Genomic DNA, 18504 nt, shown 5'->3' with positions numbered 1-18504 from the left:
AATCTAGTTTACACAACACACACACACACACACACACACACACACACACACACACACACACACACACACACACAGCTGAACTGTACACACACACACACACACACACAGCTGAACTGTACACACACACACACACACACACACACACACACACACACACACACACACACACACACACACACACACACACAGAAACTCCTTCAGTAAACTCTTCACCATCCAGGATTTTATTCGTCAGCATCAAATGTCAGACTGAAACATCTCAACAACTATTAAAGACGTTTCTATGACACTTTGTTCCAACATTGATGCTCCTCAGAGGATGAATCCTACTGACTCTGGTGACTTTTCCTGTAGCGCCACCATGAGGAGACTTTTTACTTCTTTATTGAAATATTTAAACATCTATAAGATGGTTCGCTGTGAAATTTGGTTTCAAACATTCGTGTTCCCCTCATGATGAATTATAATAACTTTGATCCTCTGACTTTTCATCTAGCGCCACCATCTGGTCAAAATGTTTTAATTATTTTATGACTAAAAAGCTGCAAAACTAAGAACATTCCCATCAGCCTTTGCAAATGTTAGCATGCTAACACGCTAAACCAACACGGTGAACATATCTGAGTTTTGTTTAATCAACATTTTAATCATGTAATCTTTCAATTAAAGCAAAAGTCCTGAACAGAATGCAGATTTCAACAACATGAAATATGAAACAGTTTGACTGAACATCTGGATTATTTATCTGTTTTTAAGGCTGAAACAGCAGAAAGGAGCTAAAAATGTCAAGTTTGATGAACAAAATTATTCATGACAACACCTGCATCAATCAATCAATCAATCAATCAATCTATTAATTAAGCATTCTATATGATATATATATCTGTCTATAATGCTGCTGTGTGTGTGTGTGTGTGTGTGTGTGTGTGTGTGTGTGTGTGTGTGTGTAATTGTACCAGCATCCCCCTGCGACATTTAACACCGACACTGCTGTCCACACTCACAACATCACTGCAGGGCAACACACACGTCTGAGTGTTTGTGGACACAACACACACACACACACACACACACACACACACACACACACACACACACACACACACACACACACACACACACACACACTCACAGGAGAGTGCAGCAGGATGCAGTTGTTGGCACACTGAGTCTTTGCTGAGTGTATCATGTCACTGCTTCTTCCTGCAGGTTTAACCACCATCATGCAGCTTTAAATAAGACCGGTGGAGATGTTTCCAGTGACTTTACCGGTTTAATATTTGGTGTTTTTCATATTCATCAGGTTCGAGTCGCTTTTTTAACAAGTGTTAACAGATGTCTGCGGAGACGCCATCATAACAAAAGATTTATGTCTCTCCCGCGGCAGTAAACACAACACATGGACCCTCTGATGTAATCTGAGCTTTAAAACATTCGGAGCCGACGAACAGTAAACATTCCAACGTTGTTAATAATTGATAAAAAATGATTCAGCTGGGTGATGAGGAGGGTTTCACAGTTTTTTAGAGTTCCAAAGAGAGCATGATGTAAAAAGTTAAAACATGTGGAAAGTTTTTAGAGTCTATGTTAAAAAAGAGACTGATTACAGAGATAGTCCATCCAGAGAAGAAGTCCATCACAGATTCATCATTTCACTCCTAAAAACATCATCAGACGCAGTATGGACATTTTTTTAAAACAATGATGAAAATCGATGCAGAGGTCCAGAGATATCGTCTTTTTTATTCCACACATTCCTGGCGCCTACATCACCCACAATGCAGCTGGAGATTGTGGCGTGTTATGCTAGTAGCAGCTAATGTAGCCTGGCGCTGCTAGCATCCAGCAGAGACGAGGAGCTACAGAGGTCTGATAACCTTAGCTCAGATTATGAGAAACAATAAAATATGTTACCACAGTTATGCAGATGACACACGAATTTACATCACCGTATCACCAGGGGACTCTGCTTCAAACTGAGTAAATGCATTTAACAAATCAATGATTGGATGTGCCAGAATTTTCTTCAGTTAAAGACAAAACTGAAGTAATTGTTTTTGAAGCCAAGGATGAACGATTAAAAGTCAGCACTCAGCTTCAATCAATAATGTTAAAAACCACAAACCAAGCCAGAAATCCTGGTGTAGTCATGGACTCAGACCTGAATTTCAACAGCCACATTAAAACAATTACAAAGTCAGCCTACTATCACCTGAAGAATATATCAAGGATTAAAGGACTTCTGTCTCTGCAGGATTTGGAAAAACTTGTCCTGCATTTATCTTCAGTAGACTCGACTACTGTAACGCCGTCTTCACAGGTCGATCAGACAGCCGCAGCTGATTCAGACGCTGCTGCTCGAGTCCTCACTAAGACCAAGAAAGAGGATCAAATCAGTCCAGTTCTCAGATCTTTACACTGGCTTCCTGTCTGTCAAAGAATTGATTTTAAGATATTGCTGTTGGTTTATAAAGCAATGAATGGTTTCTGATCTGCTGCTACATTATGGACCATCCAGACCTCTCAGGTGGTCTGGATCAGGTCTGGATCAGGTCTGGATGAGGTCTGGATCAGGTCTGCTTTCTGTCTCCAGAGTCAAAACTAAACCTGGAGAAGCAGCGTTCAGTTTTTATGCTCCATATATCTGAACAAACTCCCAGAAACCTGCAGGTCTGCTGCGACTCTCAGTTCTTTAAATCACAGCTGAAGACTTTTCTGTTTGCAGCCTGTCATTAAACCACATTAAGGGTTTTATTCTCTTGTTTTATCTGTTTTATTCCCTTTTTAGCTTCTTTTTTATCTCCAAATGTAACACTTTTTAATTGTTTTAATGCCTTTTATGCTTTATATAAAGCACTTTGAATTGCCTTGTTGTTGAAATGTGCTACACAAATAAACTTGGCTTGCCTTTTCAAACTTGTCTTCAGCCCCAAATCGACGCTGTGAAAATCAGTGACATCAACAAAAAGCTTTTTGCACACCTATAATAAACACACCATGAGGTGGAAAACTACATATAATGTTGAGCATAAACGAGCCTTCAGTGAACCTTGAGCCAGAATCATTTTCTCAAATGTTTAAGGCAGTTTATTTATCGGTTGACTGCGTGAATTTAAATATCAAACATCACCAAATTTGCTGAAACTTTGACTCCACTGAAATTAATTGAAGTCCACTAAAGACGCTGCTGTTATAAATACTGTTGTGAACAAACAAAGACGTAGTTGTGTGCAGATACAGGACAAAAAAATTCAATTAAGGAACAACAAAAAAAAATGTTTTGACTGAAAAATGCAGCGTATTAACCTTTTTGGGTGTTGATCAGATCATCAAATATTGATGCGAGCAGGCCTGTCCTGTGCAGGTGTTCCAGCCTGGACGCGTCCCGTCATGAATAACTGATGTGTGAAGGTGTCAGAACTGAGAGCAGAAGAGTCGCTTCAGGTTGCAGCTGCAGGTTCAGGCTGTGCGCAGTAAACACAGTCAGCAGCAGCCGCAGGGTCACTTCCTGTGAGCACCTGCAACACTCATTACAGCTGAACTCCGGCCAGGTAGACCGACAGCAACACACCTGACACATCAGTCTTCACTTTAGCTGCTGATTTTCAGTTAGTTAAACTCTTTTAATGGTAACGTTTATTAGTTTTATTGCCCCACCTTCCCTGATTTTAGTTTTATTCTGCTTTATTTATTTTATGTTGTTCTTTTAGCACCTTTATTCTTTCATCCTTGTGTGTTTTTATGTGATTCTGTGTGAAGAATAAGTTGGTAATAAAAGGTCATCAATGAATATTTTTCATCCAGGTTTCTGTTGAAGCAACGAGCTCCTGCAGGGTTTAATATGTGGTGTCACTGCTGCTTCTATTACAGGACGACGGATTACTTCACATGTTCCATTTCCCCTTTAAAAGGAAATGCCTTCAGTCTAACAATACTGCTTCCTCTTCAGTACCATAACGTATTATATTTATGTCCTAATCTGGAAAAACTGTGTGCAGAGTTCAACAAAGAAACCTTGAGATATTTTCACAACAATTGTTTTTTTTTTTAAATTCCATTTAGGTTTTATTGATTCAGGCGGTTAAACACAGTCTGGATTTGAATCTCTGTCTCCTGTTTTTCCTGCTTTTCTTCACTTGGAATGTAACTAAGGATTATTTTCATCATCAATGAATCTGTTGATCATTTTTTCCAATTAATGTATTTTGTGTTTAGTCTATAAAAAAGCTTCATTATTACATTAAGATCACATTACTTCTTGATATGTCTTGTTTTGTCCAACAATGTTTCAATTAAAATATTAAGTTGATAAAGATATAAAACAGAGAAAATCAGTTGATTAACAGACTGATCAACTGACACATAATTAATTAAAAACTATTTTGATAATTAATGTTTGTTTTTATCATTTATCACGATGATTTATCTTTATCATGTCCACCTGTACAACCCCTCCGCACTATGTGGCCATGCTAGAATGGGATTTAGAGGTATATTTTTAGTGTTGATGTTAACATGTTAACAGAGATATAGTTTATATTTGACCTGTGAGAGTGAATGGTGATGAATGTGAGACGAGTGCAGGCTGTGCCTGACTTGTGCCCATTCAAACGTGGTCATGTAGTTCATCTGTACTTGTACATGGTGAGAGCAGGCTCAGGTCCAGGGAGCGGCTCCTGTGCTACAGGCCCGTTCATACCTGGTTCAAGGCTTCATTATTTTTTTAATTGCTGTATTTTTTTGCTGATATTTATCTCTGGTTGCAGCTTCTCTAATGTGATCATTTAGAGCTTTTGTGTGTTTTATATCATTGTAAACTGAATATCTTTGAGTTTGGGGCTGTTTGTCGGACAAAACACCACATCTGAAAATGTGAATTTAATTTACAGTTAAATAAGAGTCTACAGTCGTCTTAGAAACTGTATGAAGTTGAACATCTGCTGATTATTCTCTCGATTCATTAATTAACAGTTTATTCGATGAAATAGTGAAAGAAATGGAATTAACAGTTTCTCAGAGGCCGAAGTAACGTCTTCAGTTTGTTTTGACTAATAATCCAAAACCATAAATATTCAATTTACTGTCACAAGACAAACAGCAAATGATCTCATCTGAGAAGCTGGAAACAGAGAACGTTTTGCTGTTTTTACTGGAAAATGATGAATCACTGCAGCCGGCAGCCATGTTGATGTTTACCTTGTTTACTATCTTAGATTAGCGTGTTAGCTGCTGATGCTAACATTTGCTAATTAGCACGAAACACAAAGTGCAGCCGAGGCTGATGGGAAGGTCACGGGACAAAATGACATTTTGACCAGATGATGGCGCTAGATGAAAAGTCAGAGGATCAAAGGTCAATTCATCAATGTCTGAACCAAATGAAACAACAATCCATCAAACAGCTGTTGAGATATTCGAGTCACAGACACAAGAAAACAAATCAATACAATAATCAATACTGGAAATAATCCTTATTTGCAGCCCCAAACATGACATCAACACTCCTGTGACTTTGGAACTTTTGTTAATAAAGTTGAGTTTGAAGATTCATTATTGACTTTGAATTAAAGGTTCACCTGATGAAGATTTTCCTGAGCTTTCAGCTGCATCTCATGGCCTTCATCGGTTTCAGAGTTTGCTCAGTTGCCATGGAGACAATTACAGCCTCCACCCATATACAACCACCTGTTATCACATGACCGCGACTCCATATTCAGGTCATGTGATGACAGCACAGCCAGCTCCATGACAACCACTGATGAAGACCAAGAGATGGCACTAAAAGCTCCGGAAATGTTGTATTAATAAAGCTTTTTAATTATAAATATGTCTCCTAGTTTAGTGACGGATTTACAGTGTTTCTCAAGATAAATATGACGTGACAGTTTTCCTGATGAGCAGTGATGTAACGTCGTCCAGAAGTCACTGAGTTCATTTACTGGATCAGGACTGAACAGTGACAAAGCGGATCAGAGAAACCAGAAACCAGGACTGGACTGAGCCAGCTGCAGCACAAGGGAGGGATTACTGCCTGAAAGCCCCGCAGGACCAGTTAGGTTTAAGAATTTACATAAAGGCTCCGATCCAGAAGAGGCTCATTGAAATACTGAAATACTTTAAATCACAGAAGAAACAGAAGAGAAGAGGAAACAAGAGGAAAACCGAACAGAATGAAATGAAGGAAGGAGAAAAGAAAGCTGAGGAGAGAAATAAAAGGAAGTGATGTGATGTGAAGACAAATAAAGTGATGAAGCAAAGAAGTGAAGAAAAGAAAAGTGAGGAGTAAGGAAATGAAAATAAGACGATAAAAGACAAAAAACTGAAGAGAAGTAAAGTAAAAAATATGAGACATGGAAGTGAAGACAAGAAGAGAAGAGAATCAAAACTTAATCAGAATGAAACTCTGCAGAAGTTTGTAGTTATTTGTCTTTTGTTTCTGATGAATTCAAACAACAAAACCAGCGGAGGAAAGTAACTAAGTACATTTACTCAAGTACTGCACTTAAGTCCAGTTTTGAGGTACTTGTACTTTACTTGAGTATTTCCATGTGATGCTACTTTCTACATTTCAGAGGGAAATATTGTTCTTTCTACTCCACTACATTTATTTGACAGCTTTAGTTACTTTTCAGATGAAGATTTGACACAATGGATAATATAACAAGCTTTTAAAATACAACACATTGTTAAAGATGAAACCAGTGGTTTCCAACCTTTTTGTCTTTTGACGTCTTACAAAAAGCAGTGTGTAGTCGGGGTCACATTTCACATGTCTATGAGTTGTTAACAGCTCCACCAAATAGTGATTTTTCCCTCTAAACTTCTCACATGCTTTCATTTCAATAAATGTTCAAATGATCCAATATTTCAGCAAAAGTCAAAGATTAGAGAAAAAGTCCAAAAACTGAAAACAGATTTGTGTATCAGAACTTTGTTTTTTCTTCTTTCCTCTCCCATTAATCATCTCACCACCCCTCAGATTTATCTGCTGACCCTTTGGAGGGGCCCCACCCCTAGGTTGGGAACCACTGGACTAAACTAGCTAACTGTATATAAAGTAGTGTAAACTAGCTCCACCTCCAGCAGCTACAACAGTAACATGCTGCTCTAACACTGATGCTTCACTATTAATAATCTAATGATGTCATATATAATAATATATCAGTCAGAGGGACCAAACCACTACTTTTACTGCAATACTTAACTACATCAAGTTCATAATACTTATGTACTTTTACTGCAATACTTTAACTACATCAAGCTCATAATACTTATGTACTTTTACTGCAATACTTTAACTACATCAAGCTCATAATACTTATGTACTTTTACTGCAATACTTTAACTACATCAAGCTCATAATACTTATGTACTTTTACTGCAATACTTTAACTACATCAAGCTCATAATACTTATGTACTTTTACTGCAATACTTTAACTACATCAAGCTCATAATACTTATGTACTTTTACTGCAATACTTTAACTACATCAAGCTCATAATACTTATGTACTTTTACTGTATGAGGATTTTTCATACAGGACTTTTACTGGAGTATTTTTACATTGCTGTATTGGTATTTTTACTGCAGTAAAGTATCTGAGTACTTCTTCGTCACCACTGGACACAAATGGAAAACAAGATGTACGAGCAACAACTGTCGTCACCAACTGAGGAGACAAAATGCATGAAATACAAATAAAGACACGTGAAGTTTCGTCCGGCAGAAACTGTGAAGCTTCAGTCTCCAGTCAGTCTCCGCCCGCTGATGGCAGCTGATCAGTGAGCATTTCTGACCACAGCCAAGAGGGCAAACAGCAGCTCCACCCTGAAGGATCTACAGCCAAACATGCAACTGTAACGTCTCCGTGAAACACACACAGAGCTCAACACGTCGACTGTGAAACACCAGACTTTAAATACAGTAAACTAAAGATGTTCTGATCAAGTTCTTATGGCTGCAGATACAGAGTCTGATCCAATCTGATCATTTATTTAGCTGAGTGGTGACTAAATATTTATATGACATCATGTCATCGGAAAAGTTAAAACACATTGCAAAAGAAGAATTCAGGGCGGCTGAAACCTGGGCTTTGTCTTACAGGCAGCAGTTTTACATACGTTCACCTCAGTTTAGCAGACGTTTAATAGGAGAAGGTGAAGCGAGGAGGATGTCTCACTCTGTGGGAGTTAATGGAAACAAAAAAAAAAACTTCACAAACAATCTTTGACTGAGCAGAAACCAGCTGGACTACAGCATGTACTTGATGAATTAAGTCTAATTCTGGTTAATCTGTTAATGATTTTTAATAAAAAATATAAAACGTCAGGACATCACATCTATTATTGTTTGCCAGAAGCCTCATGTGACTTAATTGCCAAACTAGTGAATTGTGAATCAAACTGAACAAAGTCAGTGATTCGCACGTCTAACATGCATGTACTTCAATAAAATAGTTCCTTATCTAAATTAGTCGACAGACAGAGAGTTAATTAGCAACTATTTTGATAATCGAATAATCATTTTAGTTGTTTTTCAAGCAAAAATGCCAAATATTTGCTTGTTCCAGCTTCTCAGTTGTGATGATTTCATGCTTTTCTTTGTCATACTGAATATATTTGTGTTTTGGACTGTTGGTTGGACAAAACAAGACATCTGAAGACGTCACTTCTGACTCTAATGAAATTATAACGGCCATTTTTACCCGTTTCCTGACATTTTATAGACCAAACGATTAATCGGTTAATTGAGAAAGTAATCTGCAGATGAATCGATAATTAAAACAAATCAACAAATCACACGTGCGGTTTGACGACACGTCTTCACAACAGGTTACACGTGTAGAACACGCGTGTGCTTCAGTGTTTTAACCAGATATTCATGTTCAGTCTGTCCTGAGTGTTAATAAACATGATAAAAACATTGGGAGCTGTGATCTGACTGAACCTTCAGCGTCTGTAACGCTGGAGTTTAATGTGTCAGACATGCAGCTGACGTCAACCTGCCTCTGTGTGTGTGTGTGTGTGTGTGTGTGTGTGTGTGTGTGTGTGTGTGTGTGTGTGTGTGTTGAGTCACAGTTGGCCTGTTGGACATATTCAGGAGGAATTCAGCCTCAGCTGAGCAGCTCTAACCGCTTCCAGATGGAGGGAACGCCCCAACGCCGCTTCCTGCAGCCCTCCGTCCCTCCCTCTAATCCTCCCCCTCCCTGCATCCACCCAGCTGAGGCTTTAACTGATGCTGTCATCATCATCATCCAGGCTGCAGCATGTTGGATCACATCACGGCAAAAGCTTTTCTTTAACCAGAGTCAAACTGAGGATTTTGCTGTTTATGTTTTATTTTAGAGCTGAAATGATCTGTCGGTTAATCTGAGCAATTATTTTGATAATCAATTAATCATTTCAAGTAAAACTTCTCAGAAATTGCAGATTCCAGCTTCTCCAGAGGGACGATTTGCTGCTTTTCTCTGTTTATATCTCTGTAGGGCTGCAACTGACTATTGTTTTCATTATCGATTATTTGTTTCAAAAAGCCAAAAGGTGACGTCTTCAAATATCTTGTTTTGTCCACATTTGTCACATTTATGAAGCTGGAATCAGAGAATTTGGACTTTGTCTTCTTAAAAAAATGGCAAAACAATGAATCGATTATCAAAATAGCTGGCAATTAATTTAATAGTTGGCAACTCGTCAATTAATCGACTAATCGTTGCAGCTCTATGTCAATATAAACTGAAGATCTGAGTTTTGAACCATTTATCAGAAAAAACAAAAACATTTGAAGATTTCTTCTTCTTGGTCACTAGATGCTGATACTGATAAATGTTGGTCAGATGGAAAATGTTCTCCACAAATATCAAGTCTTTTTTTTAATCTTTAATATCCATCAAGAAGAGAAAGCAGCAGGATTTCGTTCAGAGATGGTTGGTTTAGATTAATCGATTAATTGATTAGACAGAAAACATTTTAGTCGTTTTTAAAGGACAATTGCTGGTTTCAGCTCCTCAAATGTGAGGACTTGAAGCTTTTATCGTCATACATGAAAGTAAACTGAATATTTTTTTTAATTTTGGACTGTTGAGCAGACAAAACAGGACATTTGAAGACGTCCCCATGAACTCTAAAATTATAGGAGGCATTCTTCATTACTTTCTGATATTTCATAGACAAAACAATTAATCAATTAACCAAGAAAATAATTGGTAGATTGAATGATAAACTTCTATCTTTGTTCTCTCTTTTTCAGTGTGTTTCTCTCCGTCAGCTGTTGATAACTGACGTTAATGCTGACATAACTAAACTGAAGCTGATCTCTGGTTAATGTGGTTGTTACACGTCTGTGTCTGTACTCAGGCAACGATTGTTTGTGAGCTGATAGGACTCCCGCAGGCACATTTATCAACTCTGATAGTTTCTAACTTGTCTAAGAAAGGTAAAAATGATTCCACACACACACCTGTCTATGAGATACAAAAAAGATGTGTGTAACTGTGTGTTCATGAGGAAAGTGAAGTATATTTTAGAGGTCGTTCGCATATAAAGTCACCTGGAAGACGTGATTCAAAGAGAATTTACTTGAGTTGTTTCAACCTGAACAAAAAGTTCACGGCTTTATGAATCAGTTTTATAAACGTACAGAGCTGAGCGGGAAAACGAGAGAGAAGCAGAGTCTCTGGTGAGTTCAGTTCAGTCGGACGCTGAACTGGACGCCAACGGCGACGTCAGTTTGTTTCTGTGTCATATGCGCATATAGTGTACATGTGCGTATCAGAGTATATAACAAAAACAGTACATTTGTTTTTTCTTTGTCTTGGATCTAAATCATAGAGAATAGAGACTAAATACATTTGCAACATGCTTTATAATTCTGTTTTAATGTTATATATATTTTCACTCTATTTACATAAACGATGCAGAAAGTCAGTTATCTCATCAGTTCCAGGGTAACAGTGACACGTTCTGCTCGATCAGCTGTTCAGTAGAAACAAAACTAAAAGCAGGAAAATGAAAATGAGTTAATGTGCTGCATGTTCGTGTCTGAGAGACGTGATCTTTATCAGTTTAGTCAGCGTGAAGGAAGCGTTTATTTATTCTTTGAGGGAGATTTCAGGACGGTGCTTGGACTCACATTAAAGAGTCCGACTGCAGCCGCTTAACGTTGTTTACAGTGATAACGTTAAATTCAACATATTACTGACAGTAGAATGTTGTGTAATAACTACTCGTCCATGAAATTATAATTATTCCTTATTTCTTTAGAAGCACAAACATCTGATATTTTCTACTGTAGAGCAGCCAGAAGACACAGATGTGGTATCTATGTGTACACATCTATGGCTCTAAATGGGTAAAAAAAAAATGTAAACAGGAAAAATCTGTTTTCTGCTGTATCCTATTTATACTTGTGTTGCTTTTCCATATAAAAACAATAGAAAATCTGCAGTTTCAGCAGCTGTCACTCAGATGTTTTCCTGAAAAATAAAACTGAAAATAACTGAGAAAGTTCTGTTTTTAATATGGATAAACTCTTTGGAGCAAAGCTTCAGACACTACACCATCCAAACTCTTTAAAACATTTCCCACAAATACCATAAACCTTTAATCACCTCCTGTCTTATTTATACCAAATTAACAAAAAGGATGTTGGCGTTAAAATGACAGAGAGGAAACAGAACTCACAACTTCCACAGTGGCTACAGATCTGTAACTGTTGATCAATTAGTCAATCAGTTTCTCTGGTTTCAGATCTGCTTTTATAGACTCTGTGGTTTTAGACCAGCAGCAGCAGCAGCGGATGAAAGTGCTGTGATTCATCACAGGAAACAGACTGTGAGATAAAACAGGAAGTGAGACAGAAAAGAGGGATCGATTTCATAAGAAGAAGTTTTGCTGTTCCTAAGAAACGTGTGAAACCCCCTCTGATACATCTGGACAACCGTTAATACAAACAATCAACTAAAAATGTTAATTAACGAGAGTAGTGTCCCGTAGTTCATTACACAATAGAGGAGTTGGACACAACAAACAACATCCTGATGATTAATCTGCTCTTAGTCTTATAAGTAACACAGATTAAAATGAAATGTTTGTCTTGAGTGTCATTAAAAACTAAACAGTTCATCCTCTAAGGAGCAGGAATCAGATCCAAACATTTCTTGGGAACATGTAGAAACTTTGTCTGGACTGTGGTGCTGAAGGAAAAGTTAACAAGAATATAAACAGCAGATTTAATGAAAATCAGCTGAGAAATGTTGAGATGTCCTCTTAACTCATCAATCCACGTGTTATATGTTCCATGATTGTGATTCAGTTCAATAAAACAGAAATAACCTTAAAGGACGGGTTCACAGTTAGTCAGGTGCCCGTATGAACGTTTTCATTCGCGTTTCTTTCATAGGTCTTTGTGAAAACATGAAGCGAGTTCCTGGAGTTTACTTTACATATTGTCAGAGCGGTCGGCTCCACTACAGCAGCTGCTGTCAGACGTTACACAATAACTTAGTGAGCACATACAGCTCCCATGACAATGTATCATGAACTCTCTGTTCATAGTATTATTGCACAATAACGCCGTCTTTCTCTCTTTATGTCAATACTGTCGAGGACGAGAAACAACTTGTTTGAATTAATTGTTTGTTGATTTGAACAGTGCGAGCATGAAAGTCACAGGTTCTGTTTCTGCAGAAAGGAAGATTAAGGTCGTATTCAGACCAGATCAGGCGGTGCGACCCACTGCCGCAGCGTCGAGTGGAGGTGTGGGTGTGTTTATTTGTGCTCTACAACTTAAATGCTGTGAAACAATCAGAAAATAAAGTTTTATTGATCTGATTCATCGGCTTTCTCACGACCAGAGCACTCTCTCTTCATTCATTCTCCAGCTCGCTCGACCACAGCTGCTCTCTCTCTCTCTCTCGTCTTTTTTATAAAGAGTCGGGAAGCCGACAGCAAAGTCTACTTTACTTTTAATGTTGTCAAACAAGGAGAAATGTCCTCCCCTCCTCCTAGTAACATCTTTGTGCTCCTTCATGGCAGAGTTTACACTCTCTGATCAGTCTGATCTCCAGATGTGATTGGTCACCGCAGCCTTCAGCCGCAGTAACGTCGACTGTGGCTAAACTTTCCAGCCGTAGTCCGGTGCCACAGCAGCCAAAATGCCTGCAGACGAAGTGCACTACCCCCATACAAATGAATGGGAGGACTGGCGTTTTCGCTGCACCACCTGATTTGGTCTGAATAAGGCCTAAAACCTGCAGTGTGAGTTAACACAACGGACAAGATTAATAAGGAACAAAGTGTGTTTGAGTCAGAAACACTGAGTGATGACTGAATGAGGTTTCTGCATCCCAGCAGGTCGACTGCTGTGACTTCATACAATATGAGGAAGTGAAAGAATCTGAAGGATCATTATGCAACAACACAAAACACCAACAGCAGGGCGTTACTGATAGCTTAGTCAGCTAACAGACACACAGACACACACACAGACACACACACACAGGTCCCCATGAGGAGTACTGGTCCCACTAAGGTCAGCGTTCATACCAGAAACGGTCCCCACAAGGTAACAAAAACATGCACACACACACACAGAGCTCATACCTCTGCTGATTCGTTGTTTCTCTCCGGAGAGGATGCCGGGAGTGTCGATGATGCTGATGCTCTGAAGAACCTGATTGGGCATCTGAGAGCAGATAAACCTGAACACACACACACACACACACACACACACACACACACACACACACACACACACACATTAATATTTATTACTTCTTTTTATGACTTCAAGACTCTTTTGCTTGTTTATCTCAAACACTTCTTCTTGTTTTACTGTATTTGCTTTTATGTTTCGTTATTATTTTATTCTAATTAGTATTTTTTCTAACATTTGTAGTCTTTACATTTCATTTTTCAGTGCTGATATATTTTTTATTTGGCATGGCTGTTCAAGTTCAAGTTTATTTAATTATCATTCAAACCAAATAAGAATATCCACATAAAAATACACAGTCAGCAGAATGAGATGTTGCTCCTCACATGACCAGGTAATTACAAAAAAATTAAAAACATACACTCTGAAACTCACTGGGTTCAAATATGACTCAGTTTAGGTCAATAAAGCACCAACACAATACGGTTTAATGTAACTCAGAAAACCACTAAAGCCAGTTTTAGTGTTATTTGTTATTTTACTGTTGGGTTATTTACTCAAACTAAAGCTTGTTACAATCTGCTCTGTTTAAACTGACATGTCACAGTTTGTTATTGATTATTAATAACTTGTGTATCTTTTAAATGTCATCTGTTCATCGTTTTGTACAAGAAACCAAACATTGTGACAGTTTTTAGTTGCAGCTTGTTGTGTGTAACACTGGTTCAGAATAACAGATGACTGCTGTTAACCAGATGTTTTGTTGGTGCTTTATGGACCCAAACTGGGTCAAATTTAAACTCAGTGAGTTTTAGTGTGTAAGATGCAAAAACAAAGAAACAAAGGTGCATAAATTAACATAAGTGCAGTAAAAGAGATCTGAGTTAGTTTAAAATAAGGAATAAACAGCTTCTTTGTGTTTGATGCTATTTTATATTGATTGTTTATCATTTTTATTCATCAATTTATTTATATTGTGTATTAATGTCCTCAATGATGAGATGCTGCATCTCAAGAAGTTTATCCACAAATTTAAAATGTTACAACTAATCATCATCATCATCATCATCATCATCATCATCATCATCATCCTGCACTCTGAACAGCAGTTATTACATCATGGTCCAGTGTGTTGTGACAGTTCCTGCACAGATCACAAGAGCTGCAGTGATTTAATATCCAGGTCTGCAAACACTATTGTTTCAGTCAGGAAGCATTTAGAGGACGGACACGCTGACACGCTGACGTGGTTCATAACCAACTGGGTTTGATCAGAGAGTCAATAGGTGTGAAAACTCTTCATCTGACTGTTAGAAAAATGGACATTTTGAGGATCCCCAAAATTTAACAATAATAATAATAATAATTTCTATTTGTATGGCACATTTCAAGCTGTTGGAGGCAGCATAAAAATATTATCACACATATAAAAATGGGTTAAAGACAGTTCATCCTAAAAGTTCAAAAACTACTTTTTTCAAGTAAAAATAACAAACGTTCCCTGAATCCAGATTGTAACTGTGAGTTTTAAACTGAGTCTCTTTACGTTTTGAACTGTTGGTTGAAAAAAACAAAACATCTGACGACGTTTTCTTGGGTTTTAGGAAATTGTATTTGACATTTTTTACCATTTTTTGACAATTAATGGAAATTAAATGAAATGGAATTGTTAATGAAAATAAGGCCAATAAAGCTCGATCTGTTTCCTCGATGCAGCCAGAACTCAAAACTCCCCGCTGACTGAGAAACTCTTGTCCTAGTTTTGTTTTAGTACATAAATACTTCAGTCAGTTTCTATTTTATTCTAGTGTGTCAGTTTGCTGATGATACACATTAGTTGGCTTGATTTCTAGTACTGTAATAGTTTCATCCCTGGTGGACTGAAGTTAACATGCTTCCAAAATAAAGGAAGTAGTGGTGGACGTCTGCGTCTGGCCAGAAGTGACCAATAAATTTAACAGATGTAGAAACACAAACTCCCGGGTGAAACAGTCTCCTGTTCTTAAATGTGTGAGGCCAACAGTTGCTATAATAGTACTGATGAAGGCTCGGAAAAAAAACTATTTTTTAAGATGGCTGAAAGAGTTTTTCATATCACAGGAAGGTTTAATATGGAGCTTTAGTGAAAGTTCAGTCAGGAAGACAATGTAGGCTCATTCATCATTTCCTTGCTGTGATCGCCGGGCGTCAACCGAGACGTCAGCTGGTCACATCTATCCAATAACAAGGTGACACATCTTCTTGTCGGCCAATCATCCTGCGACTGTCTTTTTAAATATGTTTTCATGCTGCATTATGCACGTCCCTCCACCACCAATCTTCACAGGTTCATCAGCCTCATCAGCCTCAGCAGAGGTCATCAGCCACCAGTATCTGGACTCCACGAGGGGATTTATGTTGCTGCTGCTGCTGCTGCTGCTGCTGCTCAGGACTGGGGTCGGTTTCACAAAGATAGACTTTGACTATGGCTTAGATATAACAGATAGTCAGACTTCAGATCTAAAAACATCCGTTGCACAAAGCAGTTTAGTTCTTGACCATCTTAAGTAGGACTACAGTACAATGAATTCTGAGTAAATTAAGACCTTTTTCAAAACAAAAAGAATGGCCGACCGAGCGGCCGCATGCAACCACTCAGCTCCGTTTACCCCAACAGAAAGTATGTGTCTTTTGGAGGAATTTAACAGGAACGATGTTAATCCCATAGTTGAGAGGAGCGTCAAAGATGTTCAAAAAAGATATAAAAACATGGCACAAGTTGCAAAGAAAGAAATGTTTTCCTCTTTTTTTTTGTTGGGTGCTACTGGTCAGTTGGTGTCACTGATTGTTACCATGGCAACATGGGTCTTAAGCCTGAGTCATAGACTGTATAAAAATATGGACGTAGTTACCGTGACGTCACCCGTTGGTTTCTGAAGAGCGGTTTTGAAGCGTTGTAACTCCCAGCCAATCAAAAATGGGCAAAGAGGCGGGGCGGAATGGCTGAAACAAGCCACCTACTGGCTGGCGGACCTGTCACTCAAAGCAGCCATGTCCTTCATTATGCATAACTTTACGGTTTAATAAAATTTAAATGGGTGAGTTATAAAAAAATCCCCCCCCCCCGTACAGTTGTCATGAAAGAGGAAATTAGCTTTAGAAACCAAAACCGTTGTTTGTACCAGGCTGTAAACATGTTTATTTCTGCTGTAAAGTTGGACATGTTAACATGGGGGTCTATGGGGATTGACTCGCTTTTGGAGCCTCAAGTGGTCGTTCAAGGAACTGCAGTTTTTGGCACTTCCACATTGGCTTCATTTTACAGCCCCGGAGGTTGCTGCTTAGCCTGAGTTAACCTGGAGGTAAGGTGTCTAATTTTTTGGCTTAAAATTAGTCAGTCTACCTTTGTGAAACCGGCCCCTGATGTCCCTCGATTACAAAATCTCCCTAAACACCACAGACTCAATCATCAATATCTGTATAATAAACACTTATCTTTGCTTCAATCACTTGTCTCTCCTGATTGAAATCACTTCATTGTGCTGGTATTGATTCCTCAACCTTTACATTAACTGTGTGTTGTGGCAGCACTTCAAGCCAAGACAGTTAATATCTGGACAAAGTGGTGCATTAAAAATCCTCAGCCAGGAGCTTCCATCCATTACTGACATTTACACCATCAGGCTACAGGAAAGGAGCCTCTTCTCACCCAGTGAGTCATCTTTTTAATTTCCTTCCTTTAAGAAGACTGAGGAGTTTCAGAAGCAGAACGGCATTTATCCAACAGGCTGTTCACCTTCTTCACTCATAAACAGCAAAGGTGTTAAGATGATGATACTGTACACAACAGTACATACTTGTTTTATTTATTTATTTTATTCTTTTTCATGGTTTTATTGTGTGACCGTGGTAATGTGATGTTTTGTTGTCAGTGTGGTCATGTGATGTCCTGCGACCAAAGCTACTTCCTATCAACTCAATCAGAGAGTGCTCTTGTTTATCATTTATGGGTTTTTAATTCTCTTTTGTTTCTTACCAACTTCCCTTGATTCATGTCTATCTGACAAGGTGTGTTGACTCTTGGCTCACATTGATGATAGTATCTTTAGTTAAATTTAGCCGACAGACTTCAGCAGCTATAAATCGTCTCGGTGCGTCCGAGCGTCGAGCTGGCAGCGGGAAAAAACAAAACCGTTGCGCTGACACGTGGTGACGCAAACACACTTCCCCCCTGGAAACAATAAGTTATTGTGGAAGGTTCCTCCGTCGCACCGGGGCAAGAGGAGATTCCTGGTTAAAGGAATTCTGCGGGGAGACGTCAACACTCACACACAGCTCGAGGGTCGACCGTCCTCCCACTTCCTCAACGCCGCTCTTAGAAATATTTCTGGACAGAGGAAATACGTTCGGACTGGAGTGTTTTCAGCTAAAATTAAACTCCGCTACAAACTGTCAGGTTTGTGGAGTCTGACAGGCAGCAGTGTGTGTGTGTGTGTGTGTGTGTCAGGGGTGAAGAGGTCACTTCCGAGGTCACGAATGTTTTGAAGAGAGTGGTGACAGGAATGTGTAGAGAAGCCATTTATACTTATAAATATCTGTTAGTTTAGCCACCAACAAAATAACAAGATGCTCTAAACATACCTGAATTAAACGATTATTGAATTAATTCTGGAGATCTTCTACATTTTTCTCCTTGTCTCATGTTTGGATCCAAACCAACAATGAACTGATCTACTAACAAGTATTGTGTGTGTGTATCAAAGCCTGATATATCTTATTCCTCCGCTGTTGTTCCAGAAACTATTAAAAACACGTCAGTGAGTCACACCACTGCACTGGGTGACATGTTCCTTCGTCATTTGATTTGATTTGA

General features: G+C 38.6%; 1 protein-coding gene across 1 annotated transcript in view; it reads right to left on the bottom strand.

Annotated features, from left to right (window-relative positions):
- Positions 1-18504, bottom strand: part of ehd4 (EH-domain containing 4) — a 46156-nt gene that overhangs the window by 15749 nt on the left and 11903 nt on the right. Inside the window, exon 3 of the mRNA XM_067613348.1 lies at positions 13601-13698. Within this exon, the coding sequence (XP_067469449.1) occupies positions 13601-13698 (98 nt within the window). The remainder of the gene's footprint in view (positions 1-13600; positions 13699-18504) is intronic.

The sequence above is a fragment of the Thunnus thynnus genome, chromosome 16 (assembly GCF_963924715.1).
Source record: "Thunnus thynnus chromosome 16, fThuThy2.1, whole genome shotgun sequence".
Taxonomy (NCBI): domain Eukaryota; kingdom Metazoa; phylum Chordata; class Actinopteri; order Scombriformes; family Scombridae; genus Thunnus; species Thunnus thynnus.
This window is presented reverse-complemented; position numbering and strand designations above follow the sequence as displayed.